The sequence below is a fragment of the Primulina eburnea genome, unplaced genomic scaffold (assembly GCF_022965805.1).
Source record: "Primulina eburnea isolate SZY01 unplaced genomic scaffold, ASM2296580v1 ctg1320_ERROPOS1310249, whole genome shotgun sequence".
NCBI classification, from domain to species: Eukaryota; Viridiplantae; Streptophyta; class Magnoliopsida; order Lamiales; family Gesneriaceae; genus Primulina; species Primulina eburnea.
In genome coordinates, this window is record NW_027330849.1 from 54,033 (window position 1) to 77,674 (window position 23,642).

The window sequence follows — 23,642 nt, forward strand, 5'->3', positions numbered from 1 at the left end:
TTTCTGAGTTGTAAGAAGTGGAAAATTGCAAGATTTTTGATAACTAGAGATGTTTCGTTGCTTCAAAAAATATCTATTTATTCTAGTAAAGCTTTGTGATACTGATGTGACAGATCGGTGACGGAAACAGAAATCTTCCGTAACATTTTGGAACACATCGTAGTTCTTTAAACCTCGCAAGTATTTATGGCGATTAGAACAATCTTTCAGGGGACATTTTAGTTCCCCAAACCTCCGATGGTATTTATGGCAATTAGATCGTGCAATTTACCCAAAAAGCGAATTAGTAGGGTATTTTTTCCCCTCCAAAAAACTAATATTGTAAAACAAATATTAGTGTTAGTAAGTTACACGGCAGATGGAAAGAGTACAAGACGCAAATCCAAGGTATCTCACAGTACCCCATATCTCTTATACAAGGTTTTCTACTACAAAATAACAAACTAGGCCATTTCTCGTAGACCCATTACCTTTTTAGCGCTTCAGATTTCGTGATCCGCCTCAGAAGAGTGCCATTCGGCTATCGCCAGAGTATGACGGCCACCACAAGCAACTAGTTTAGCACACCACCGGCCTTCAGCTGCACTGCCGCTGATGCCTTTAGGAGGTGGAATTATTATCGGAACTTCAGCTGGATTCCCTGTTGTCACCTTTCGTCCATATCCCAAACGTCCATGGTCCCCTCGTCCAAACTGCAAGCATCAAGATAAGTCAGATGTGTTTTGCATGACTGCCTTGAAAACCACTTGGATTCAAGTTAAACGTGAATTGGAAATAGAAAGTTTTGCTCATCTTGGGTTCCTGATTGAGTTTCAACACTCGGAAAAATGTACAGCAGAGAGAAAACGAAGCATTTATTGAGTGTTACAGAGATTCATTAAATAAATACCTTGTAATAACCACAAGAGCTGATGTTCCAAAACAGAAAAACAGAACTTTCTGATTTCAACTGAATTAAGTCGAATTGGTGAATTTTGTTCATCAATATTTATTCAAGACTATGTACATAAAACCTATATCAAATGGTATAGAAAATATATAACATTAGAGTTGATGTTCCAAACATTTTTATTTTGTTTGCGGCTATCTACATTGTTTTTTATATTCCTGAAGGGCATATATTGATTGTTTATTTTTCTGAAGAGCATATACCGTTTGGGGGGCTGAATGGCTGATAGTATGTCCATTTGATGCATAAAAAAGATGCATATATTGCTTGTTTATTTTTCTGAAGAGCGTATACCTCTGGGTGGGTTGATGGTACGTTCATTTTTGCATAAAAAAGATGAAAAGATGTGTAAACCACTTACTGAATACATGCAGCCATCCCTCGTTAATGCAACGGAGTGAGTACCTCCACAAGAAACCTGCCAAAAAAAAAAAACAGAAGTTTTTATATTTGGTTTTCCAAAGAAGCATGCTATAAATAACAAAACAAAATGTTCACATCATAAAATTGCCTAATTACTCAAAGGGACAAACCACAAAACAAAGAAAAGAAAAGAAGCCATTAACAGATATATTAAATTCGTAACAAGCATAGATATGTCAACACAGTCTTAAAGAGCAAAAGCTAGAATTTGGCTTAGTCTATACCCAAATTCATGATACTATAAGAATGTGAGTTAAGGTGTTTTAAGTACCATGACACACATGCAGTCACGCAAAACTGATGTTACTCAATTTTTATGAAAGCAACGAAATGAATGGAAGGCTGAAGGAGCATTTCATTTGTTGCATTTTTATTTAAGTCATTACAAATTTTTAATATAAGAATCACAAGGATGCTGATACATGTAAGAACCTGAACAATGTCCTCGCCCACTAAAAGTTGAACCCTTTGAGGAAACATTTTGCTGCTCTTGTCATCTCCAAATCCAAGTCTTCCGTGCTCCCCTCTGCCCCATCCATACACCTAAAGAAAAACATGAACTAGATAGAAGCACCGACATGTGTTCAAACGCACAAATTTTTAGCTGAATGAAGAGACATAATATATACCTCTCCATCATCAGTCAACGCGGTAGAATGCCATCCTCCAGCAGCAATATCAACCTGGACAACAATACAGAGAATCGCTTAAGTCCAACCATAAGTAAAATCAAAGATGTTCTATTTCTCAAAATTTATTATGACGGTAAGTTCTAGACTATACTCTTTTCCATAGAACTCCAAATTGTTATTGCCATGTGATATCAGTAATTTCATAACGTATAACCTTCAAAATTCCATCTCTATTCACCGTCTTTTGTTCAGAAATTATCATTACTATAAAAATCAACCACAACAGTTAGTTGAAGTTGATATAATGAAACAATCACTGACTGGTGGCAAAAATAAAATGCTCACAAGATTCTATGCAATGGAAAAAGGAAACTAATGGCCAACAGAGTATATATAGAGGATGGTAACACAAACCAAAGTAAGATCAGAGAGGCCCTGGACAGGAATAGGTTGTGATCTTGGCTGGGTATCACCAGTTCCAAGCTGACCATACTCATTATTGCCCCAAGCCATCAAAGTTCCATCGTCAAGAAGAGCTAAATTGTGAAATGCACCTACTGCAATTAACCTAACACTATCAAGACCTTGCACTCGAACTGGGGTCGAAATTTGCTTTCTGTAGATTGATTGACGTTAAACAAGTGTAAGCAACTAACTAAGCTACTTAATCCAATGAATGCCAGTAACAGATAAGAAAAAATCAGAAAAGAAATAATATATTTATCACAGACTTCAGTAAACCAAACATACATGTCTCCAGGAGGCCATGGTTGACCCCATGTCCATACATGTCCTTCTCGGGTAAGAACAACAGAATGAGTTCCACCAGCAGCTACCTGTGAGGTGAAAAAGTTAGGACTGTCACCGGTGAATCTGACTAGTGGCTTGGCGCATGCGTATTGCAAATACATTAGAAAATCAAACACATGGCAAAAACAGTCAAATGCTGCTTCTTGGGTTTATAAAAAATAATTCTAAGTCTTTGGGGCCAAACATGAATAAATGTCGATGGTAATCATAGATCATCTAGAAGAATAATTATCAGCTATGCTTGATATTGAAATGTTTCATTCAGTACAAGTTCACTGCAACAATTTTTTTGATATTAATTAACCCAATTATCCGAGGGGAATGAAGTATTAAAATGATTATTTTCCATGCTTAAAACTGAGATACGGAAGTTTAACCACCTGACGAACAGAAAGTCTTGGCACACATCGCTGTGGAATGATTATATCTCTTCTGACAGGTTTGCCCATGTCTTCTTTCCGTTCAGGTTCTTCACCACACTGTCCATACTCATTCCCACCTGCACCGAAGAAGGTTCGCCGTTCAGAAATAAAAGGAGCTAACTCTACTTTTTAGTCCACATATGAATCACGAAACTATCCTAGCACGAGATCAAAATTTCCACTTATTAACCACAAATAACTTTGAAAGCTGAAACTTCAACATTTTCCACTCTCACTTGGCCTCTGTAAAATGTAAACACATTAAAAAAAGGTACTGAGCAAAAACAGTAGACGTACCCCATGCATAAGCTCGACCTTGTTCATCAACGGCCAAGCAATGCCAGCCACCAATAGCAGCCTATGATCAAAACCAGAACACTTTACTTACAAAGAATGCCAAAGTCTACACCATTGTCAAAAAAACAAATAAATAAATAAGTCACAGAAAAGAAACCATGAAACACCTGAATAATTTTGACATTGGCAAGTGCCTTAACTTGGCTGGGAACATTCTCATTTTTGGTTTCCTGTGGATGGCCCAGTGTTCCCCTTTGATTCCAGCCCCATGTAAATAACTAAATCATCACAAGCATCAAGCAAACAAGCACACTATCAAACACAGTATAGACATATCATCAAATACAGTAAAACCAAGATAAAGGAGTTCAAAATTAGAACCTTTCCGTCATCACATATAGCAAGGGAGTTACGGCTGCCGGCCACTACAGAGCAAACGTTGCTAGAACTCAGAGCAGAAATGGCACAAACCCATTCTTTCTCCTCACTGTTTCCAATTCCCAACTGCCCATCTTCTCCAGAACCCCTAAAAAACCATTGAAACCTAGATAAGAGTGAAAATTGAGAAAGAGCATGTAGGGTAGACTGTAGTTTGATGAGGTAATGGGGGAGACCATGCAATAACAACAGTTTTGGAGGCCATAATTAGTGGGATGCCACTGCACCGGCGGGCTTCTACGACAAGTTCTCAAAGAACGTGTCTTTCGATGGAGGCTGTGGCTGCGCAGCCACAAATTTTGGGTAGGTTTCAACAGTGATTTCAAGTTGAATTGAAGCGCGTATCTGACTCGGAAACTGTGAGGGCCTTGTTCTTGATTAATATTTTATTAACACACAATCAGGATTAATTAGTATAAACAGCGAAAACGAGTTAAAATTTTGCTTTTTGGCCCAATAGAAATTTCGGCATGACCTCCCCGTAAATAGGACATACCTGAAAAATATAAATAAGCAAAAAGACTAAATCAAAACCCTCAACAAACATCCAATACGAAAACAATGCCAACCAAGAACAATCACAACAACGATTCTCCACAAACACAATATACAACTACTCGGGGCATACCCCGGTAATACATAGACTCCATAATACATAAATATAATATCTGGGGACTCGATGACTGAACTCACAGAGAAAACAATAAAGGCTTGAGCTGAAAACTCAAAGAGCACTAGCGCCCCTCGGTGCTTCATCCTGAGCAGCCGAAGACAAACCACCTGCATGACCTGCTATGGAAACACAGAACAAACCACAGCAGTCCCAAAGGACAGGGGTCAAACCCCAGTACGAAGATCAAATAAATTACAGCATATATAAATGACATGTAATGAAATCAATGCAATGCATGTACGGGTGCAAGATGTCTGGATATCAGGAGTCAAAGGATCGATATCAACAATCATAATATGCTCGAGCTGGTCCACGACTCAGCGGACCTGTCCACGACTCAGCGGACAGTGTCTGGGGATATGGCTTCACCCTTGATGCCAGCAACTACCTAAGCCGGACCGAGTCAAGGTGCCCAAAATCCACAAGACACAATATAATATCATATACAGATCTCAATCGAATATCAACGGGTATTAACTGAAGGGCTCAATATGAATGTGTGGTCAACAATGTATATCAATCCATAGATTATTCCAATATATTTGAAAATCATGTTTTATTTTAAGAAAATGAGGAATAATCTTAAATTTGCATTCAAATTCCACAAAGAGCACATAATCATATAATTCACATAAAATCAATTAACTCACATCAATTAAATTACACGTCGACTTAGACGCTGTAAGAAATCGATCAATCCGTACCTTAACCTTCAAATTAAATTACCAGTAACTTAAATACTCAAGAAAGTCCTGGAAATGTCAACTCAGACAATTCACCTGAATATTAATTTAAACGGTCTTATTATCATATAAAATTTCAATAACCATTTAAATTCACTAACAATCCAATTTCAACTATTTAGGCATTTTATTTCCTAAAATTCCAATATTAGCCTAAAATGCCTAATATCAATTAATTTTCGCAGCATATTCGTTTTAACTTGAAATGACGCTAAAATAATATTCAAGCGCCTATCTCTCCTACTTTCCCAAACTTTTCGTTTTATATCACAGTTTTTCATAATAATTTCCAACAATGATAATTAGCAATTCTAAGGCATCAAACTAGTTGATACTCAATTTACTCATTTCACTAACTCAAAATCTCTAATTAAATATTCTGGACTTCGCTAACATTTCTAAAATTTGATCGGTACCTCGAGTCAACTCAAAGTTTGTACCTACATCCAAAAATATAATCAATATCAATATTAATATCAAAGTTAACCAAAATGGATCAACCCTTACATAATTTCCGGAATCAGAGTTTATACCTCAAGATTTATATCACAACGAAGCTTATAACTCAAAGAACAAAAGTCCTCAATCAATTTCCGAACTCCGGCGACGTACGGCGACGATTCAGCGGAGGAAGGGGCGGCATGTTTCGTCGGGTTTTCGGGAATCTCGATTTTTCCTATCAAAAGTGGTATCAATGGATAGATCTAATCATGGGCTTTCCAAATCTATATTTACTTGAATTTTTCGGTGACCGGTGAAGGAGATATGAGCGGTCAAAGTGACGGAAATGGGTTGAAGAAATAAGAACAAAAATGTTACGGGAGAAAGATGAGATTTAGTGTGTGTTTATAGGTGTAGTGTGTGTGAGAGAGTGTGTATATTAATATATATAATATATATGCATGTGTGTAATATATATATATATATATATATATATATATATATATATATATATATATAGCAATGATACCCTGCACACCTCTTCCCTGCACACCTGTGGGCGCCTGCCTATGTGGCACGCCCACAACCACACAAAATTTTTTGTTTTGTTTTTTTAATAAAAGACTGACCAATCATGCACCGCCACGTAGGCGGTGCTCATGATACCCTGCACACCAGGTGTGCAGGGTAACAAATTCGTGTATATATATATATATATATATATATATATATATATATGTATGTATGCGTGTGTAATATATATATATATATAGGTATTCGTGTGTATATATCTATATATATATATATATTATGTGTGTTTATCTTTTATTTTTTTGGGTTCGAAACTTGACCCGGTCTATTTTATTTCAACTCTTGTGTGCTATAAAATTTAAATATGCATTTTAATATCATCTATAAACCGATATTTTCTAATACATATTTTTAAACACACTATTTAATTATTTGGTTTAATTATTTTAAATTCCTCAATTTAAATTAATTACTCTTAATTATCGCCAAATGACATATAATTAAATCGGGTCATTACAGAAACCATCTTTCCATGGAATGGATGATACTTCCATAAACAAATTCCCAATATATTTTAGGAGTTTCTATCAATTTTATTATTATAACAAATGTAATTCATACAAAAAATATTTAATTTAAAATTTTAAACCTAATAACTTTATTTAAAAAATCTTAAATTTTTAGGGAAAAAAACATATCAAGTTAATATATTTATATTATGATTTATGCGTATGAAATATAATATAGAGATATATGTTCGTATACATAATTGAATCACGAATCTTTATTCATTGATACAAACATAAAAATTTAAAAGTATTTTTAAAAAACACAAAAAGTGAGTTATAGCTTTTATATAATAATAAACCTAATAAATTATGTTGAAAATATAATATTAAAATGTGTATGTTGAATGTTGAAAATTAGGTAAAATTAGGTGTTGAATATTGAAAATTAGTGTGTGATGATGTATGTAATGATGAATTTATTTTTGGATTATGTGTAATGAAACTCTATAAATAGATCTCTCATTTGTGAAGAAAATAACAATTGAGTAGAGAGAAAAATATTATAAAGTGTGTAGTTTGGTAAATTTTGAGAGTTTGAGATTTTTACTTTTTACCATAAATTTTTACTTTTTCACAACACGTTATCAGCACGAAGCTCTAAAAGTCCTACATACTTTTCCAAGCTCCAAACAGAAGAAAAAGGTAACAAAAGTAATTATATTTATTTTACTATTATTTATTTATTGTGTATTTATTTAATATACAATATAATGTTATTATTAGAAATAATAAAATAAATTTTTCATAAACTTGTTATAAATCCTGGGAGGATGTTAAGACGACATCCCACACTCCCGGTAATGGATACGACAAGTATAAAAGCCTATAAGGTTTTTAAACAAAATAAATTATGACACTCATTATAATATTATGATATGATATATATAATTATTTAAACATGTTTAATATTATATATACCATATTATTACCATAAAATTATACAAATACATACCTTTATTTTTTTGTACATCAATGGTCATAAATGGTAAAAAACGGCTAGTTTTTGCCCTATAAATATGATCTCATAAACACATTCAATCACTCCAACTTTCTCTTCTTCTCTAAAAATTATTCATCATCAAATTTTTCGAAGAAAAAAAGAAGATGGCTTTCGCAAGATTATTTTTAATTATTTTAGTTATCATACTCACGAGTCTTGTATTTATCGGAGAATATCCTCCTCGTGTGTTTTCTTTATTTTTACGAATACTTGTACTTGTTGTTTATCCATTACTTTGTATTGCAATATTCATTAACTAATAAAATGCATCGTGATTTTTAGTACCACCATGGCAAATTTGACAAAGCTCGAATTCATCGCTCTTGACATTACTGGGAAAAATTATATGCCATGGACTCTAGATGTAGAAATGCATCTTGAGTTATTGGGTCTAAGCGAGACCATTAAAGAAAATGGCATATGCACGTCACAAGAAAAGGCAAGAGCCATGATATTTTTGCGTCGACATCTCGACGATAGATTGAAATGTGAATATCTGACTGAAAAAAATCCCATGGCTTTGTGGAAGGGATTAAAAGAAAGATTCGAACATATAAGAGAAGTTATACTTCCGACCGCCCGGGATGAATGGAATACATTGAGATTCCAAGACTTTAAAAAAGTCAGTGATTACAATTCGGCGATGTATAGAATAATCTCGCAATTAAAATTTTGTGAACATGAGGTCACAGAATCTGAGATGCTTGAAAAAACATTTTCCACGTTTCATGCATCAAATATTACTCTACAGCAACAATATAGAGTACGTGGATTCGCGAGATATTCTGAACTCATCGCCTGTCTTCTTGTGGCAGAAAAGAACAACGAGCTTCTAGTGAGAAATCATCAGTCCCGACCCACTGGATCAACAACATTTCCAGAAGTAAATGTTGTAAGTAAAAATGAATTTAAACCTGGAAACCAAAATCAATTTCAAAGACAAGGTTATGGTCGAGGTCGTGGACGTGGAATTGGTCGTGGTCGTGGACGCGGCCGTGGTTTTGAAAATAATAGAGATAGTTATTTTTATAACTCATCTCAAAAGAGCGTCCCAAACCATCCACTGAAAAGGCATCATGAGAATACAAGTGTTAATGAGAATCACTCAAAAAGATATGAAAGTTCTTGTTACAGATGTGATACTCCAGGACATTGGTCCAAAGTTTGTCGAGCCCCTGAGCACCTTTGTAAACTTTATAAAGAATCATTAAAGAGGAAAGAAAAGGAGACCAACTTCACTGAACGCAGTGACCGTTTGAGTGATTCAACTCATTTTGATGCTGGTGATTTTATGAATGATTTCTCTGGAAATGATCAATATGCTGGTGGGATAGAAATGAACAATATTGATGCTGCAGATTTTCTCAACGATTTCTCTGAAAATGAACAATATAATGGTAGAATATAAATGTACAATAATTTATTTTCATGTATTCATAGAATAATGTTTTATTGTATAATTATGATATGTGTTATATTTAAATATATATTACCAGTAATTTTTTCATTGCATATATTTTTTTGAAGTTCAAATATGGAAAATGCTATGAGCAAAGCTGAAGTTTGCATACCCGATAGTGGTACAACGCACACTATCCTCCGAGATAAAAGATATTTCTTGGAACTAAAACCAACAAAAACAACGGTGAATACAATATCATGTCCTGTAGACTTGATTAAAGGATGTGGTAAAGCACAATTTTTGTTACCTAATGGTACAAAATTTTTGATCAATGATGCTTTATATTCACCACAATCGAAAAGAAATTTGTTGAGTTTTAATGATATATATTCCCATGGGTATGATACTCAAACAATGAATGAAGGGAATGAGAAATATATGTGTCTTATCACATATAAATCAGGAAAGAAATATGTGATTGAAAAACTACCAATGCTCTCTACTGGATTGCATTATACATATATAAGTCCAATTGAATCAAACACGGTAGTTGATAATTCTTCAATACTGATCAATTGACATGATCGATTGGGACATCCTAGTTCAACAATGATGCGAAGAATTATAGAAAATACACATGATCATCCGTTGAAAGACCAGAAGATCTTTCAGAATAATAAGTTTCAATGTAAAGCTTGTTCTCTCGGAAAACTTATTATAAGACCATCACCAGGCAAAATCCAAACTGAATCACCAATGTTTCTTGAACGTATTCAGGGTGATATTTGTGGACCAATCCATCCAATATGTGGACCATTCAGATACTTTATGGTATTGATTGATGCCTCCAGCAGATGGTCAAATGTATGTTTATTGTCAACTCGAAATGTTGCATTTGCAAGATTACTTGCTCAAATAATAAAATTGAGGAATCAATTTCCCGATTATACAATCAATAAAATTAGACTTGATAATGCTGGTGAATTTACTTCCCAGACTTTCAATGATTATTGTATGTCTATGGGAATCATTGTTGAGCATCATGTTGCTCATGTACATACACAGAATGGATTGGCTGAATCATTGATTAAATGTCTGCAAATGATTGCTAGACCAATGATTATGAAAACAAAACTCCCTATTTCTATATGGAGACATGCAATTTTACATGCCGCTGCATTAATTCGCATCAGACCGAGTGCATATCATAAATACTCCCCATTACAGCTTGCATTTGGTAAAGAACCAGACATTTCTCATCTTAGAATTTTTGGATGTATGGTGTATGTGCCTATTGCACCACCGCAACAAAAGAAAATGGGACCTCAAATAAAGGTTGGAATTTATATCGGTTATGATAGTCCATCAATCATTCGATATCTTGAACCTCAGACAGGAGACGTGTTCACAGCACGTTTTGCTGATTGTCATTTTAATGAGGAAATCTTCCCAATGTTAGGGGGAGAACAGAAACATACCGGAAAATAAATTACGTGGTATGTATCATCATTGTTACATATGGATCCAAGAACAAAACAATGTGAAAAGGATGTACAGCAAATTGTGCACTTGCAAAGAATAGCAAATCAAATACCAGATGCATTTGCAGACACAAAAGGGGTAACTAAATCATATATACATGCTGCAAATGCCCCTGCTCGAATTGAAATTCCAAAGAAACAAATGGAAGATACTCATGATGTCATTAAACGCCTGAAGCGTGGAATGCCAGTCGGTTCCAAGGATAAAAATCCTCGAAAAAAAAAATTCATAGAGAAACACGATGCTCACAAAATAAAGAATGATGTTTCTGAAGAAACACATGATGATCACAAAATAGAGAATGGTGTTCCTGAAAAAACACATGATGATGAAAATGTTCTGTCAGAATCACAAACTGACGAGAATCATGAAATCTCTATCAATTACATTGATACTTGAAAAATATGGAACCGAAAAGATATAGATGAAATTGATGATATATTTTCTTATAATGTGGCAATCGACATCATAAATGATAACGAAGATCATGAACCAAAATCTTTTGGTGAATGTAAAAATCGACAGGATTGGATAAAATGGAAAGATGCCATCCAGGTTGAATTAGATTCGCTAAATAAACGTAATGTTTTTGGACATATAGTCCTTACACCTGAAGGTGTAAAACCTGTTGGATACAAATGGGTTTTTATTCGAAAGCGAAATGAGAAAATGAAATCGTAAGATATAAAGCTCGACTTGTTGCACAAGGTTTTTCTCAAAGGCCTGGAATTGATTATGAAGAAACGTATTCTCCCGTGATGGATGCAATTACGTTTCGGTATTTGATTAGCTTGGCGGTATCTGAAAATTTAGAAATGCGTCTTATGGATGTTGTTACAGCTTACTTATATGGATCACTTGATAGTAATATATATATGAAAATCCCTGAAGGATTTAAGATGCCTGAAGCACAAAGTTCAAAACCCAGAGAATGTTATTCTGTGAAATTACAAAGATCATTATATGGGTTAAAGCAATCCGGCCGAATGTGGTATAATCGGCTAAGTGATCACTTGATGAAGAAGGGATATGTAAATAATTCAATATGCCCTTGTGTTTTCATTAAGAAAACAACATCCGGATGCGTAATTATTGCTGTATATGTTGACGATTTAAACATCATTGGAACGAGTAAGGAAATTCAAGAAGTTGTGTCATACTTGAAGGAAGAATTTGAAATGAAGGATCTTAGAAAAACCAAGTATTGTCTGGGTTTGCAAATTGAACAAAAAGAATGTGGAATGTTTGTTCACCAGACAAATTATACAAAAAAGATCCTTAAACGTTTTAATATGGATAAATCAAATCCTTTAAGTACTCCAATGGTTGTTAGATCATTAAACATAGAAAAGGATCCATTCCGTCCATGTGAAGATGATGAAGATATTCTTGGTCCAGAAGTACCATATCTAAGTGCCATCGGTGCCCTTATGTACCTTACAAATTGTACAAGGCCTGATATATTTTTTGTCGTGAATCTGTTGGCAAGATTTAGCACATATCCAACAAAGAGACACTGGAACAGAATTAAACATATATTCCGTTATCTACGAGGAACGACAGACTTGGGACTTTTGTATTCAAAAGATGCTAATCCAAGTATAATTGGTTATGCTGATGCTGGATACTTATCTGATCCACACAAGGCACGTTCCCAAACTGGATATGTATTTACTCGTGGAGGCACTGCAATATCTTGGCGTTCACAGAAACAAACGCTCGTAACAACTTCATCAAATCATGCCGAGATTATTGCACTACATGAAGCAAGTCGTGAATGTGTGTGGTTAAAATCAATTACCCAACATATTCAAATTTCATGCGGATTATCATTCGATGAGAAGCCTGTTATACTATATGAAGATAATGCTGCATGTGTTGCTCAAATGAAAGAAGGATACATAAAAAGCGACAGAACTAAACATATTCCTCCTAAGTTCTTCGCATTCACCAAGGAGCTTGAGAAGAATAAATGTATTGATGTTCGTCACATTCAATCAAGTGAAAACTCATCAGATCTCTTCACAAAGGCACTTCCTACGTCAATATTCAGAAAGCACATATATAATATTGGGATGCGCAATCTACGAAATTTGTGAAGAATTGTTCATGTCAACATCAGGGGGAGTTTACGTGACTGCACTCTTTTTCCCTTACTATGGTTTTTATCCCAATGGGTTTTTCCAAGTAAGGTTTTTAACGAGGCAGTATAAAAACACGTAATGAAGACAATCATTATGATCATCATCACAAGGGGGAGTGTTGAAAATATAATATTAAAATGTGTATGTTGAATGTTGAATGTTGAATGTTGAATGTTGAAAATTAGGTAAAATTAGGTGTTGAATATTGAAAATTAGTGTGTGATGATGTATGTAATGATGAATTTATTTTTGGATTATGTGTAATGAAACTCTATAAATAGATCTCTCATTTGTGAAGAAAATAACAATTGAGTAGAGAGAAAAATATTATAAAGTGTGTAGTTTGGTAAATTTTGAGAGTTTGAGATTTTTACTTTTTACCATAAATTTTTACTTTTTCACAACAATTTTAAAAATTTCTAATGAAATTTTTTGCAATATAATGATTAATAAATAAGGTAACAGAGAAAGAAAATATGGGACTTTGATTTGGTGAGATTTTTATATGAAACAGAAAAATATTTATTTTATGGATTTTCACACAAAGTTTTTCAAAAAAATATTATTTTAAACACAATAAAACAATTATCAATAAGTTGAAATATCTTATATTTTGTTATCAAAAAAAGATCTTAATTTTTTTAATTATATGCAATATTTTGAAAAAATGTAGAAAATTTATTTCATTTTTTTTATGCCAATATCTCTACTATTTTATTAAAGATGAGACGGCACATAAAAACTGTCGAAGCGGACACCAATTTTTTATTGACCATTTTGCCCTTTTGTTTCAGCTCAAAAATATCTCATTCAAAATCAATCCACATCTCCAGCAAACCGTTCCACACAACTACGCACCACGATTCTCTCAGATATAATTGATTACCTTCACAAATCGTCTCGACAAGGTGGATCTCCTCCAAATCCACGATCTCCTCCAACAAATACTCGGTTGAGGCCTCGACGAACTCAACACCACATCCATTGCAATCGATCGCCAGCCTCCTGTCTGTCGGTTCAAATTTAATTTTCCGGCCAAGAAATCATAAGGGTCCTTCCGTGATTGATGAAAGATTACTATGTTGTTTTTAGCTCTTTGATCCTCAAGTTTTCGAAGTGATCGGGATAACAAGGCACTACAGATTCTTTAATCTGTTTGCTTTGGATTTTGACTCGCATGATGAGCTAACTCCAGAATAGCCACAGATGCAAGTTTTTGTAATCTTTTTCATTTTATGTTCAAGCAAAGACAAGTTTCGAAAGGTACTTCAATTTGGTATTTTGAAAATTATCTGGTCCTCTTGCAGAAGATTCGAGTTACTTTACCAAGGAAGGTGCCGAGAGAACACAGGCTTGATTTTGGTAATGTATTTTTTGGTTGAATTTTGGCTTCTCATTAATTCGAATTGCGTTTAATGTCGGGCTGAAACGGCACGTAGTTGTTAATATGACAGCGTTCTTTTGCAATTTCTGGAAACTGTCTCGATCCATCAATTAAAGCAGTAATCGTTTGCGTCAATCTAATTTATTTCTAGATTCTAGAATTGCGATTCATATGGCTGACTTATGTTCTCAGTTCTCACATGTATTAAAATATTGCAGTTGTGTGTAATTAAAATGGACATTAACAAGATAAAACAAATCAAAACACAATGGGCAATTGACTACATATGACTTAACTATTCGGGTTTAAGTCATCTAGACGAATTGCTAGAACTTGGAGCAAGCGAAGGCAGACAACGGTTCCTACTTTGAGGAGGGAAAAGCAAATGAAGTTGATGGAGGAGAAACAATGGTGGGTTATTGTCCTTATTGTGCATAATGCTGATCACAATATAGAACATGCCTTTTGAGCCTTACTCTTCTTTTTCTTTTGCTTGGGTGGCTGGAGCACGACTTTGATAGCAAAAGATAACGAGGTAAATGATTGCAGCATGTTCAAAGAATGAAGGTACGAATAAAAGAAACTAGAAACTAGCATGTTGGGAAAATATATTTTCTTAACTAAAAATATATATATTTATCAGAACATTGAAAAATTTCTTAGTTTTTGTCGTTGCAAAAAACTCTGTACATGTAAAAATTGAAATACCAAAAAATTAAGAGCCTTAGAACTGCTGAGCTATTTAAACACCTCATGCATGGTGCACATATTCCATTGTAAGTTTTACGGTTCTCTGTTCTGAATAGACCGCCAACTTTTTGTTGCCTTTTGACAGTTCAAATATTGATCCCTTTATTAGGGAGGAATTAAAACAATATGTTAGATTGGTGGCTTCCAAAACCAGCAGAGACTTGAATCACTCTTTTCATTTATTTAGAAAATAACAGGAAATGATGAAACTATGCTTATACACTTGAAGGATGGTGCTATCATGCTAAATGTTTTGGTTCCATTTTCTCATCTTTTTCCTTTCTTTCATTTAGGCAGATGAGCTGAAAGCTGCAAGAGAAGGTTTGTTCTTCATTCCAGTCTATTAAATTTTCCAGAGGTTTGGACTGTCACATCCAAACTGAGATCATGGGTTAGGTTCGGGAGTCAGGCCAGTGGTGGTTAAATGCTACCCATTTAATCCAGACTTTGTGACATTCTGTTGGGAAAACATAATGGGGTAAATGAGTGCAGCATGTTGAAAGAGTGAAGGTACGAATAAAAGAAACTAAAAACTTGAATATTGAATCTCGAGAATACATTTAACTACATTCAGTGTAAGCAGGAGAACCAATCATCTTTCTCAGCTCCTCTCCCTACACATTTGATATATGACATTATAATCATGTTCAGAAATAGGAGGAAGAAAAGATGATTTAAGTCTTTTTTGTTCAGAATAAATCAGGAAAGTAGATGGTAAAGAGAGCAGCATAGGTGAAGCCTCACCTGTATAGGTCATATGACTCGAAAATCAATTTATACCTGAAAAACACATAGTGGCTTATCTCCATATTCATTATTTATGAAATATTTAATAAATCATAATAAATACTTTTATTCAAATCTTTCAAATCTTCTGGGAGTATTTGAAGAAGATGATCGATTATACTGGTATGCTTTCTCTGCAAATAAGGCTTGAACATTTTTTCTCGGTACTCTTACATAGAGGATTTAAATTTAGTGAAAACAAAGACGAATTTAGTATGCTTTTCTTTCACATTTGTAACTTTTGGAGGAGTGTTGACTGTCTTTATTTTGCGCTAGGGATAGTCTTATTTTGATATCATTTATTTTATTGAATCTATGCAATGAGTGGCCTTCCCATTAATAAATTATTCAAAATGTGTTTTTATGTTTATTGGACAACTAAAGGTGGTCTCTTGATGATTTGTGTACATTTTGTTTACTGAGTATGGTGATGAATTTTGTTAAAATTTTATCGAATTCAGACCTAAATGATTACAACAATTAATATTTTTTTAAAAAAAATTTAGAAACAAAAGCTTATGTACTTTTTGTTTATCGAGGATGGTGATGAATTTTGTTGAACTTTAACGAATTTCAAAAAATTTAAGAACCCTATATGAATGATAGAGATGTCAAGATTAATGTGTATAAAAAAAATCCAGTAACTTTGGCTAACTGATCTAAGATCAGTGATAATTCATTTCAAACAGAAACAGTGGTGCTGAGAGAGATCTATATGCCCATGGTTGCTAGATCCCCCGTTCAAATTTCACGCTCGAGGTAGTAGAGCCTTCAAGTTGTTCAATCTGAAGCCCGAGTTTTGTTCCTAAGGCCACAAGGTTTGGTATCTACTCTTTGTGAATAATAATGTTATATTTGAGTTCTGACGAGGACATAGTAGGATGGTCGAATATTAACATCTTAGTTGTCTCGTGAAGATTAAAAGGGGAAGCCAAAAACCAGCCTTCAACATTAGTGGCCTATTCACCTACTATACCAACTCAAACTTGTTAGAGTAGGTGCACGTCGAGCCAAGTGTTGGCCGACTGTTCACAATGAAACTCTTTGTATAAACGATCTTTATTTTAATAATATTTGAATTTATTAATTTGGCGCATCATTATCTTTATATCCATGCTAGTTGCATAGATAAAGTCCTTGAATATTCAAATAGTAGAAAGAATATGAGATGCTCATATGATGAGTATCATGAAACTCATATTTGGAATACTGTATATTCTAAACGGTTCCTAGTCGATTCAGCCGCCACTAAGAAGGATATAGGCCGCTCGAGTTAGAGACTAGTATCTGCGATGTGAGTACCATGTTTCATTGGTAGGGGACATTGTGATGTCTGAGCATGCAGATAGGTGCTCCTGGTAGAGTGCACTGAACAACCCTCTATAAAAGGACTTTCCAAGTGGTTCTCACTTATCGAGTGGAAACGTCCTAGTTTATGGTTGTACACCATTAGTCCTTATGACCCGGGACAACATTGAGACTCTATGTGCTAGCGTTTCACTTTGACTTGTTTACCGACTCTTATGGGATCATCAGGTGGCAAGGTTGGGTGTTACGGCGAAACATATAGGAGTCGATGCATTGTAGTCGGGGATTCACCGCTTACCTACGGGTATGGATATCCTATGTGTTATCATGTGTGTGTAGTTTGAAATCTCTGATCAGAGTATGGTTGTAATTATGAAAGGGGTTTTATAGATTACACCATCGATGCAACTACGACATGACACATAGTATCGATTCATTGACAACTCTCGATAAACCAATAGTTGTCGAATCGGTCGGGATATATGAGATGAAGGGACCGTACTGTACGCTAACCATAATTGATTGGTTCTTGCAGGCACTATCATGTGATACCTAGGGAATCACGTAAGCGATGCTGCTAGGCGTTTAACGTGATTGGTTGGGTACTATCAGACTTGAGTTCTGACGTTCTTGTTATCAAGGTGTTGATAAGTAAGAATGGGGCAATTGGGGTATGCTCGTATAAGGACATGTTTAGTCCGAATCACATGGAGATGTGAACCCACGGCTAGTTGTATCAATGAACCATTGAGGGCCACACAAGTATTAGCTTTGTAAATCTCGATGAGAAGTAAAATAGTTCAATGTGTTGAACGGCTTATAAATGTGTTTATAAGCGTAAAGAAAATTACAAGTATGACTTCTATGAGAGAAATATAAATTTTAATTTATGGAAGTGTTCCTAGATTAAAATTAGATTAAAATTTGGCCAAGTAAATAATGTAGTTGAAAATTGTGATTTTCATAAACATTATTGTGGACTAAATTAAATTAATTCAAGTGTTGAATTAATTAAACACTAGTGGACCTAGTAGAGTCTAAATAATTAAATTAATTCAAGTGTTGAATTAATTAAATAATATTGAGTCTTGTAGAGCTCAATTAAAATAATTATTTAACTAGTGGGACTTGGGTAAAATCAAGTAATATTTAATTGATCTCAAATGTGTTTGAGATAATTAAAATTTTAGTCCATGGTTTTTAATGTGTTAAAAACCATATAATATATGAGAGACATGCTAGGGTTTGCATGCTTGGGAGGTGAAGGGTTGTGAATACTTTTTATTAAAAAATTCAAAAGCATGCAACTTTTGAGAGACAACTTTTCAGAATACCAAGACTTCACTCCACTCTCCCATTCAAGCACTTGGCCGAAATTTTAAAAAAAATTTCTCTCCCATTTTTCTCTCATTTTTTTTCTTCATTTTTGGAGATACAAAATCATTCTCATTGAAAAATCCTCTTGATTTTTTAGTGCAAATCAAGAGGGGTTTTACCTTGCTAGTGGTGGGCTTTATTTTTGAGTTGGAGGAAGAGCTTGTAGACTTGTCACCCATTTCAAGAGCTTTGTTGTTCACAACAAAGTTGGAGCCTTGCATCAACCTCAAGAGGTTGATAGGTAATATCTCTTAAACATCATATGCATGTTTTTGTAGTTTATGTAAATATTGCACAAAATAATCAAGGTGGCCGAAAATTTCATGTTTAGAAATAAAATTTTTGACTTCCGTTGCGCTTCCGGCCACCGTAACCGGTCCGCTTTCAAGACATTCATTAGATACATTGTTTTATTCATAATTGCCTTTGTATTTTTTTCTCAAAAGCTGAAGGACAATGGTTGCAAACAAAGCATTTGTATAAATCGAATACTCAATTCAATGGATTAGATATACTCGCCCTCATCTTCATATGGTTTGTTTTTAACAATCAAATAGTTTATGTTCTATGATTTATTATGTTACTTTATATTAGTGGTCATATCAGATTCATCTGTTCGTTTTGATCTTGCAGGTGAGATAATATATTTATTACGAGCTTCAAGATCTTATGATCTAATCTCTCACATATTCTCAACAGATTCACTAAATCATTATATTAGGACTTCTTATACATTGTTTTATTATAATCTTTAGAGATAAATTTACATTTTGGGTGGTAGATTTTAAACTCAAACTTTCAAGATCTAGCAGAGTTCTTATATTTTTAAGACATTTTTTTGACTAATTTTTTTACTTCTTTTACATTGAAGTTTATCATTATTTCTAATGATATGATATTACTGCTTCAAAAGAATATTATTTTTTAAGATCAACACATATATCATGTGAGGTAACAAATTGAGTTTGACATATTTATTTAAGCTTTGGAATCTCTGGCTTTTCATGGATCAAGTACAAATGTTTTTACTCTCATGGTATTGTAAAATCACGAAGATTTAATATATTATTCTCATATATTAATGGCACACGTAACGCGTGTGCCTCGGTGGCTAGTGCCATATTAATGTAGATTGATTAATAATGAAATTATTTAGAACTGTTAAAAAATAACATAAAATAATTCTTTTGAAAACATAATTATAAAACTTATATATTTATTCAGCCAAGAACCATCTCAAAACTGTTTGCGATATTTCTAGGCACAGTTTGCTCCCGCTTTTTGAGTTGGCTCACAGTTTGCTGTAATTCAGTGTAAAGAATCGAACTTTATGTGGCAACGGAGTTTTAGCTAAATCCTGCTTCTGATTCTTTCTGGGCACTTTCATTTTTGGTTAAATGGGCATTTTGCAATTTAATTTTGGATTGCTATGTATTTGTTGGAATTCCCCTTTCAAAAGTCGTTGTAAACTTGTTCCTTGTTGAATAATGGCTTTTTATTCTTATTCTCTAGGTTTTTTTGTGGCTATAGGCTTTGGTTGTTTAGTTAGAGAAGCATTGCAGTTTATGATTGTTTTGAATCCATCAAATAAGAAGTTCATGTATTGTATTAACTTTTTATTCGCGATGTGGAATAAGAGTCTTTGAAGTTTTATAGGTATGATCAAACTCATTTCGTGGGCTTGTCTATGTTTTTTCCATTTCATATTTGCTGGGAATCTGCGAGGGAAAGGGAATCCTTCAGTTTCTTATGATTTCATTTAGTTCAGTGCCAATTAAATGTTTAAAAAAAAATGATTTTGTATGTAATGATAATCTAGTTAATAGCACCATTTTGAATTGGTTACCAAATCTGGTTGTCAGTTTTTTTTAAACATTTAATTGGCACTGAACTAAATGAAATCATAAGAAACTGAAGGATTCCCTTTCCCTCGCAGATTCCCAGCAAATATGAAATGGAAAAAACATAGACAAGCCCACGAAATGAGTTTGATCATACATATAAAACTTCAAAGACTCTTATTCCACATCGCGAATAAAAAGTTAATACAATACATGAACTTCTTATTTGATGGATTCAAAACCATCATAAACTGCAATGCTTCTCTAACTAAACAACCAAAGCCTATAGCCACAAAAAAACCTAGATAATCATAATAAAAAGTCATTATTCAACAAGGAACAAGTTTACAACGACTTTTGAAAGGGGAATTCCAACAAATACATAGCAATCCAAAATTAAATTGCAAAATGCCCATTTACCAAAAATGAAAGTGCCCAGAAAGAATCAGAAGCAGGATTTAGCTAAAACTCCGTTGCCACATAAAGTTCGATTCTTTACACTGAATTACAGCAAACTGTGAGCCAACTCAAAAAGCGGGAGCAAACTGTGCCTAGAAATATCGCAAGCAGTTTTGAGATGGTTCTTGGCTGAATAAATATATCAGTTTTATAATTATGTTTTCAAAAGAATTATTTTATGTTATTTTTTAACAGTTCTAAATAATTTCATTATTCATCAATCTACATTAATATGGCACTAGCCACCGAGGCACACGCGTTTCATGTGTCATTAATATATGAGAATAATATATTAAATCTTCCTGATTTTACAATACCATGAGAGTAAAAACATTTGTACTTGATCCATGAAAAGCCAGAGATTCCAAAGCTTAAATAAATATGTCAAACTCAATTTGTTAGCTCACATGATATATGTGTTGATCTTAAAAAATAATATTCTTTTGAAGCAGTAATATCATATCATTAGAAATAATGATAAACTTCAATGTAAAAGAAGTAAAATTTAATAGCACCATTTTGAATTGGTTACCAAATCTGGTTGTTAGAATAAGGTTATGGGAAACTTTTTTGATTCTTAGGTTAATATGGACAGCACAATTGGGTGCCTAAGAATTGACATTTAGAATGGAAAAGAGTTCTTCAGTCAGAAAGTATTGATATGTTGAGTGTCTTGTCTTATTATTTACTTTTCTTTATGGTTGTATTCAGCAGTTTTGCTGTACCTCACTGACCTTTATCTGCGATTTACTCAATGATGTACGTGTTGAATTTCTTACTTTGTTTTTATTTGGATCATTAATGATTACGAGAAGCAGGTATTTTGGCTAGTTATTTTAGTAATGTTACAACGATCAGCTCATGTGCCTAAAAGATCTGATGATGCAAATACAGATTGGCACAATGGACGGGAAATTAAATACGCATCTGCTGATATTGTATGCTTCAGAAACAGGAAATGCCATAGATGCTGCTGAGCAGGTTGGTCGTGAGGCAGAGCGCCGCGGTTGCCCTTCTGTCTCTGTCCTCTCTCTGGATGAGTTTCATCCGGTATACTTCTACTCGTTATTTCAGAACATACCAACTTTCAGTTTTTTTAAATGTTTTGTAGGCTGATTATATTGGTTACTTGGCCAGAGTGACTTACCAAAAAAAGAGAAAGTGATTTTTGTGGTGTCAACCACAGGACAAGGAGATGCCCCTGATTCTATTAAGGTTTTATTTATGTTTAATGATAATAAATTCTTTGTTTTTGTGCTTAGCTTTAATCCGTCATAATCAAGATTATTTGGCAGGGGTTTTAGAGGTTTTTGCTGCAAAAAAATTTGTCACATGGGTGGCTTAATGGAGTTTGTTATGCCGTTTTTGGATTGGGTGATTCAAGTTACCAAAAATATAATGTAAAGTTTTTATTTTTACTTTATTAAATCATCTTATGACCTTATTTCTAGATCAACACCTTATTACAATTCATGAACTTATTTCTAAAGGAAGGTATTCCTTCTTCCTCACTGTAAACATGCATTTTTTTGTTGAACATTCTAAATATAATGATGAAAAAAAAAGTGATCTTCTTGATATAATTGGCCTGATCTTATTTTTTTTCAATTGTCATAAATAGAGGAAATTTTTGGTTCTCCTGTTTTCAGATTACCAGGGTGTATTGTTATTGGATAGGTATCATATGTTTGGTTGTAAATTCTCATAATGGAATGTTCCGTCATAATTGTTTTAACAGATTGCATCTTCAAAAGTTTTTTCCATAATCTTTCCTTGCTTATTAATTCCATGACATAAATGGATTTTCTGGTCGTAGTTTGTAGCGAAGAAGCTCGATAAACGACTGTTAGATCTTGGTGCATTGGCAATTATTGAAAGAGGTCTGGGAGATGATCAGCATCCTTCAGGGTACAATATTTATTCACATGATTTTAGATGATTAACCATTAGCTCTTATGAAATTTACAATATGGAATTTACGGTCTTTCCCCGTTTAATTCAATAAAACATGAGAAATGAAAGCACTTCATGTTGTTTGGATTCCAGTGAGATGCAAATTCAACGTCCAAATGGTGTTGGCATGTAATCAATTTACAGGGAAAACTCTGTACAGGTTTGAAGTATCTTGAGATGCAGGTTGAGAGGACCCGTTCAATGACTCCTGCAGTACCTTCTGGGAAGAACAGGCCTGAGTGCTTCCTGAAAATGGTATTATCATCATATTTTGTCTTTAGCAGTAAAATAGTTGTCGTGATATTCTGTTTACCTGTTCAGTTGTGCTTTCTTCATCTACAAGTGTCTTGAGTCTTTCAAAACTATTCCGTCAAATTTCAGCAGTATAGCATATCTTTCTTCCTAGGGATAAATCCTTGACTTGAGAATATTTGAAAGTGTGTTTTTCTGACAGAAATAGAAAAGGTTTCCGATCCACAGGAAGCCTGTTTTGACTATAATTTACCCACAACCTACTGACAAGAACACTGATTGTAAATTTGTAATGATGTATATATAGATACCAAAGTTTTTATGAGGCCACACGTGCTTCCAAAAGCAACTTCTTTTGGTTCATGAATTTGATTGGTTACAATATAATGACAAAGCACTTGATCAAACAACTCTTGTCTGTTTGTTCTTGCTGACAACATTCAAATGCTTTTTGTTGTTGGTTGGTTGAGGGGCTGATGGAAGTGTGTTTTAGCTACAGGTTGATCTGGAAACCTT

General features: G+C 34.0%; 1 protein-coding gene and 1 long non-coding RNA gene across 2 annotated transcripts; one reads left to right on the forward strand and one right to left on the reverse strand.

The window, feature by feature from the left end:
• Nucleotides 1-283: 283 nt before the first annotated feature.
• On the reverse strand, nt 284-6,274 carry LOC140820668 (ultraviolet-B receptor UVR8-like). Its single transcript, XM_073180987.1, has 14 exons — nt 5,921-6,274; nt 5,804-5,827; nt 4,665-5,423; nt 4,148-4,467; nt 3,915-4,059; nt 3,701-3,811; nt 3,534-3,594; nt 3,195-3,313; nt 2,755-2,840; nt 2,419-2,620; nt 2,002-2,055; nt 1,805-1,915; nt 1,311-1,367; nt 284-692 (listed from the first exon to the last, which is right to left on the reverse strand). Exons 4-14 carry the CDS (start codon nt 4,174-4,176, stop codon nt 483-485), a joined length of 1,185 nt encoding a protein of 394 aa, XP_073037088.1. The 5' UTR covers nt 4,177-4,467; nt 4,665-5,423; nt 5,804-5,827; nt 5,921-6,274; the 3' UTR covers nt 284-482.
• A 13,622-nt stretch (nt 6,275-19,896) lies between these two features.
• On the forward strand, nt 19,897-21,159 carry LOC140820664 (uncharacterized). Its single transcript, XR_012115558.1, has 2 exons — nt 19,897-20,296; nt 20,636-21,159. It is a non-coding gene; the product is annotated as an uncharacterized lncRNA (long non-coding RNA).
• The last annotated feature ends 2,483 nt before the right edge of the window (nt 21,160-23,642 follow it).

What these genes read in the sequence shown, in the direction of transcription:
- LOC140820668 (XM_073180987.1), bottom strand. Translation starts at nt 4,176, where the DNA reads ATGGCCTCCAAAACTGTTGTTATTGCATG. An exon ending in AAAACTGTTGTTATTGCATG is followed by an intron (nt 4,060 to 4,147) that starts GTCTCCCCCATT and finishes ATGGTTTTTTAG; the next exon opens with GGGTTCTGGAGAAGATGGGC. An exon ending in CCAATGTCAAAATTATTCAG is followed by an intron (nt 3,595 to 3,700) that starts GTGTTTCATGGT and finishes TTTTGATCATAG; the next exon opens with GCTGCTATTGGTGGCTGGCA.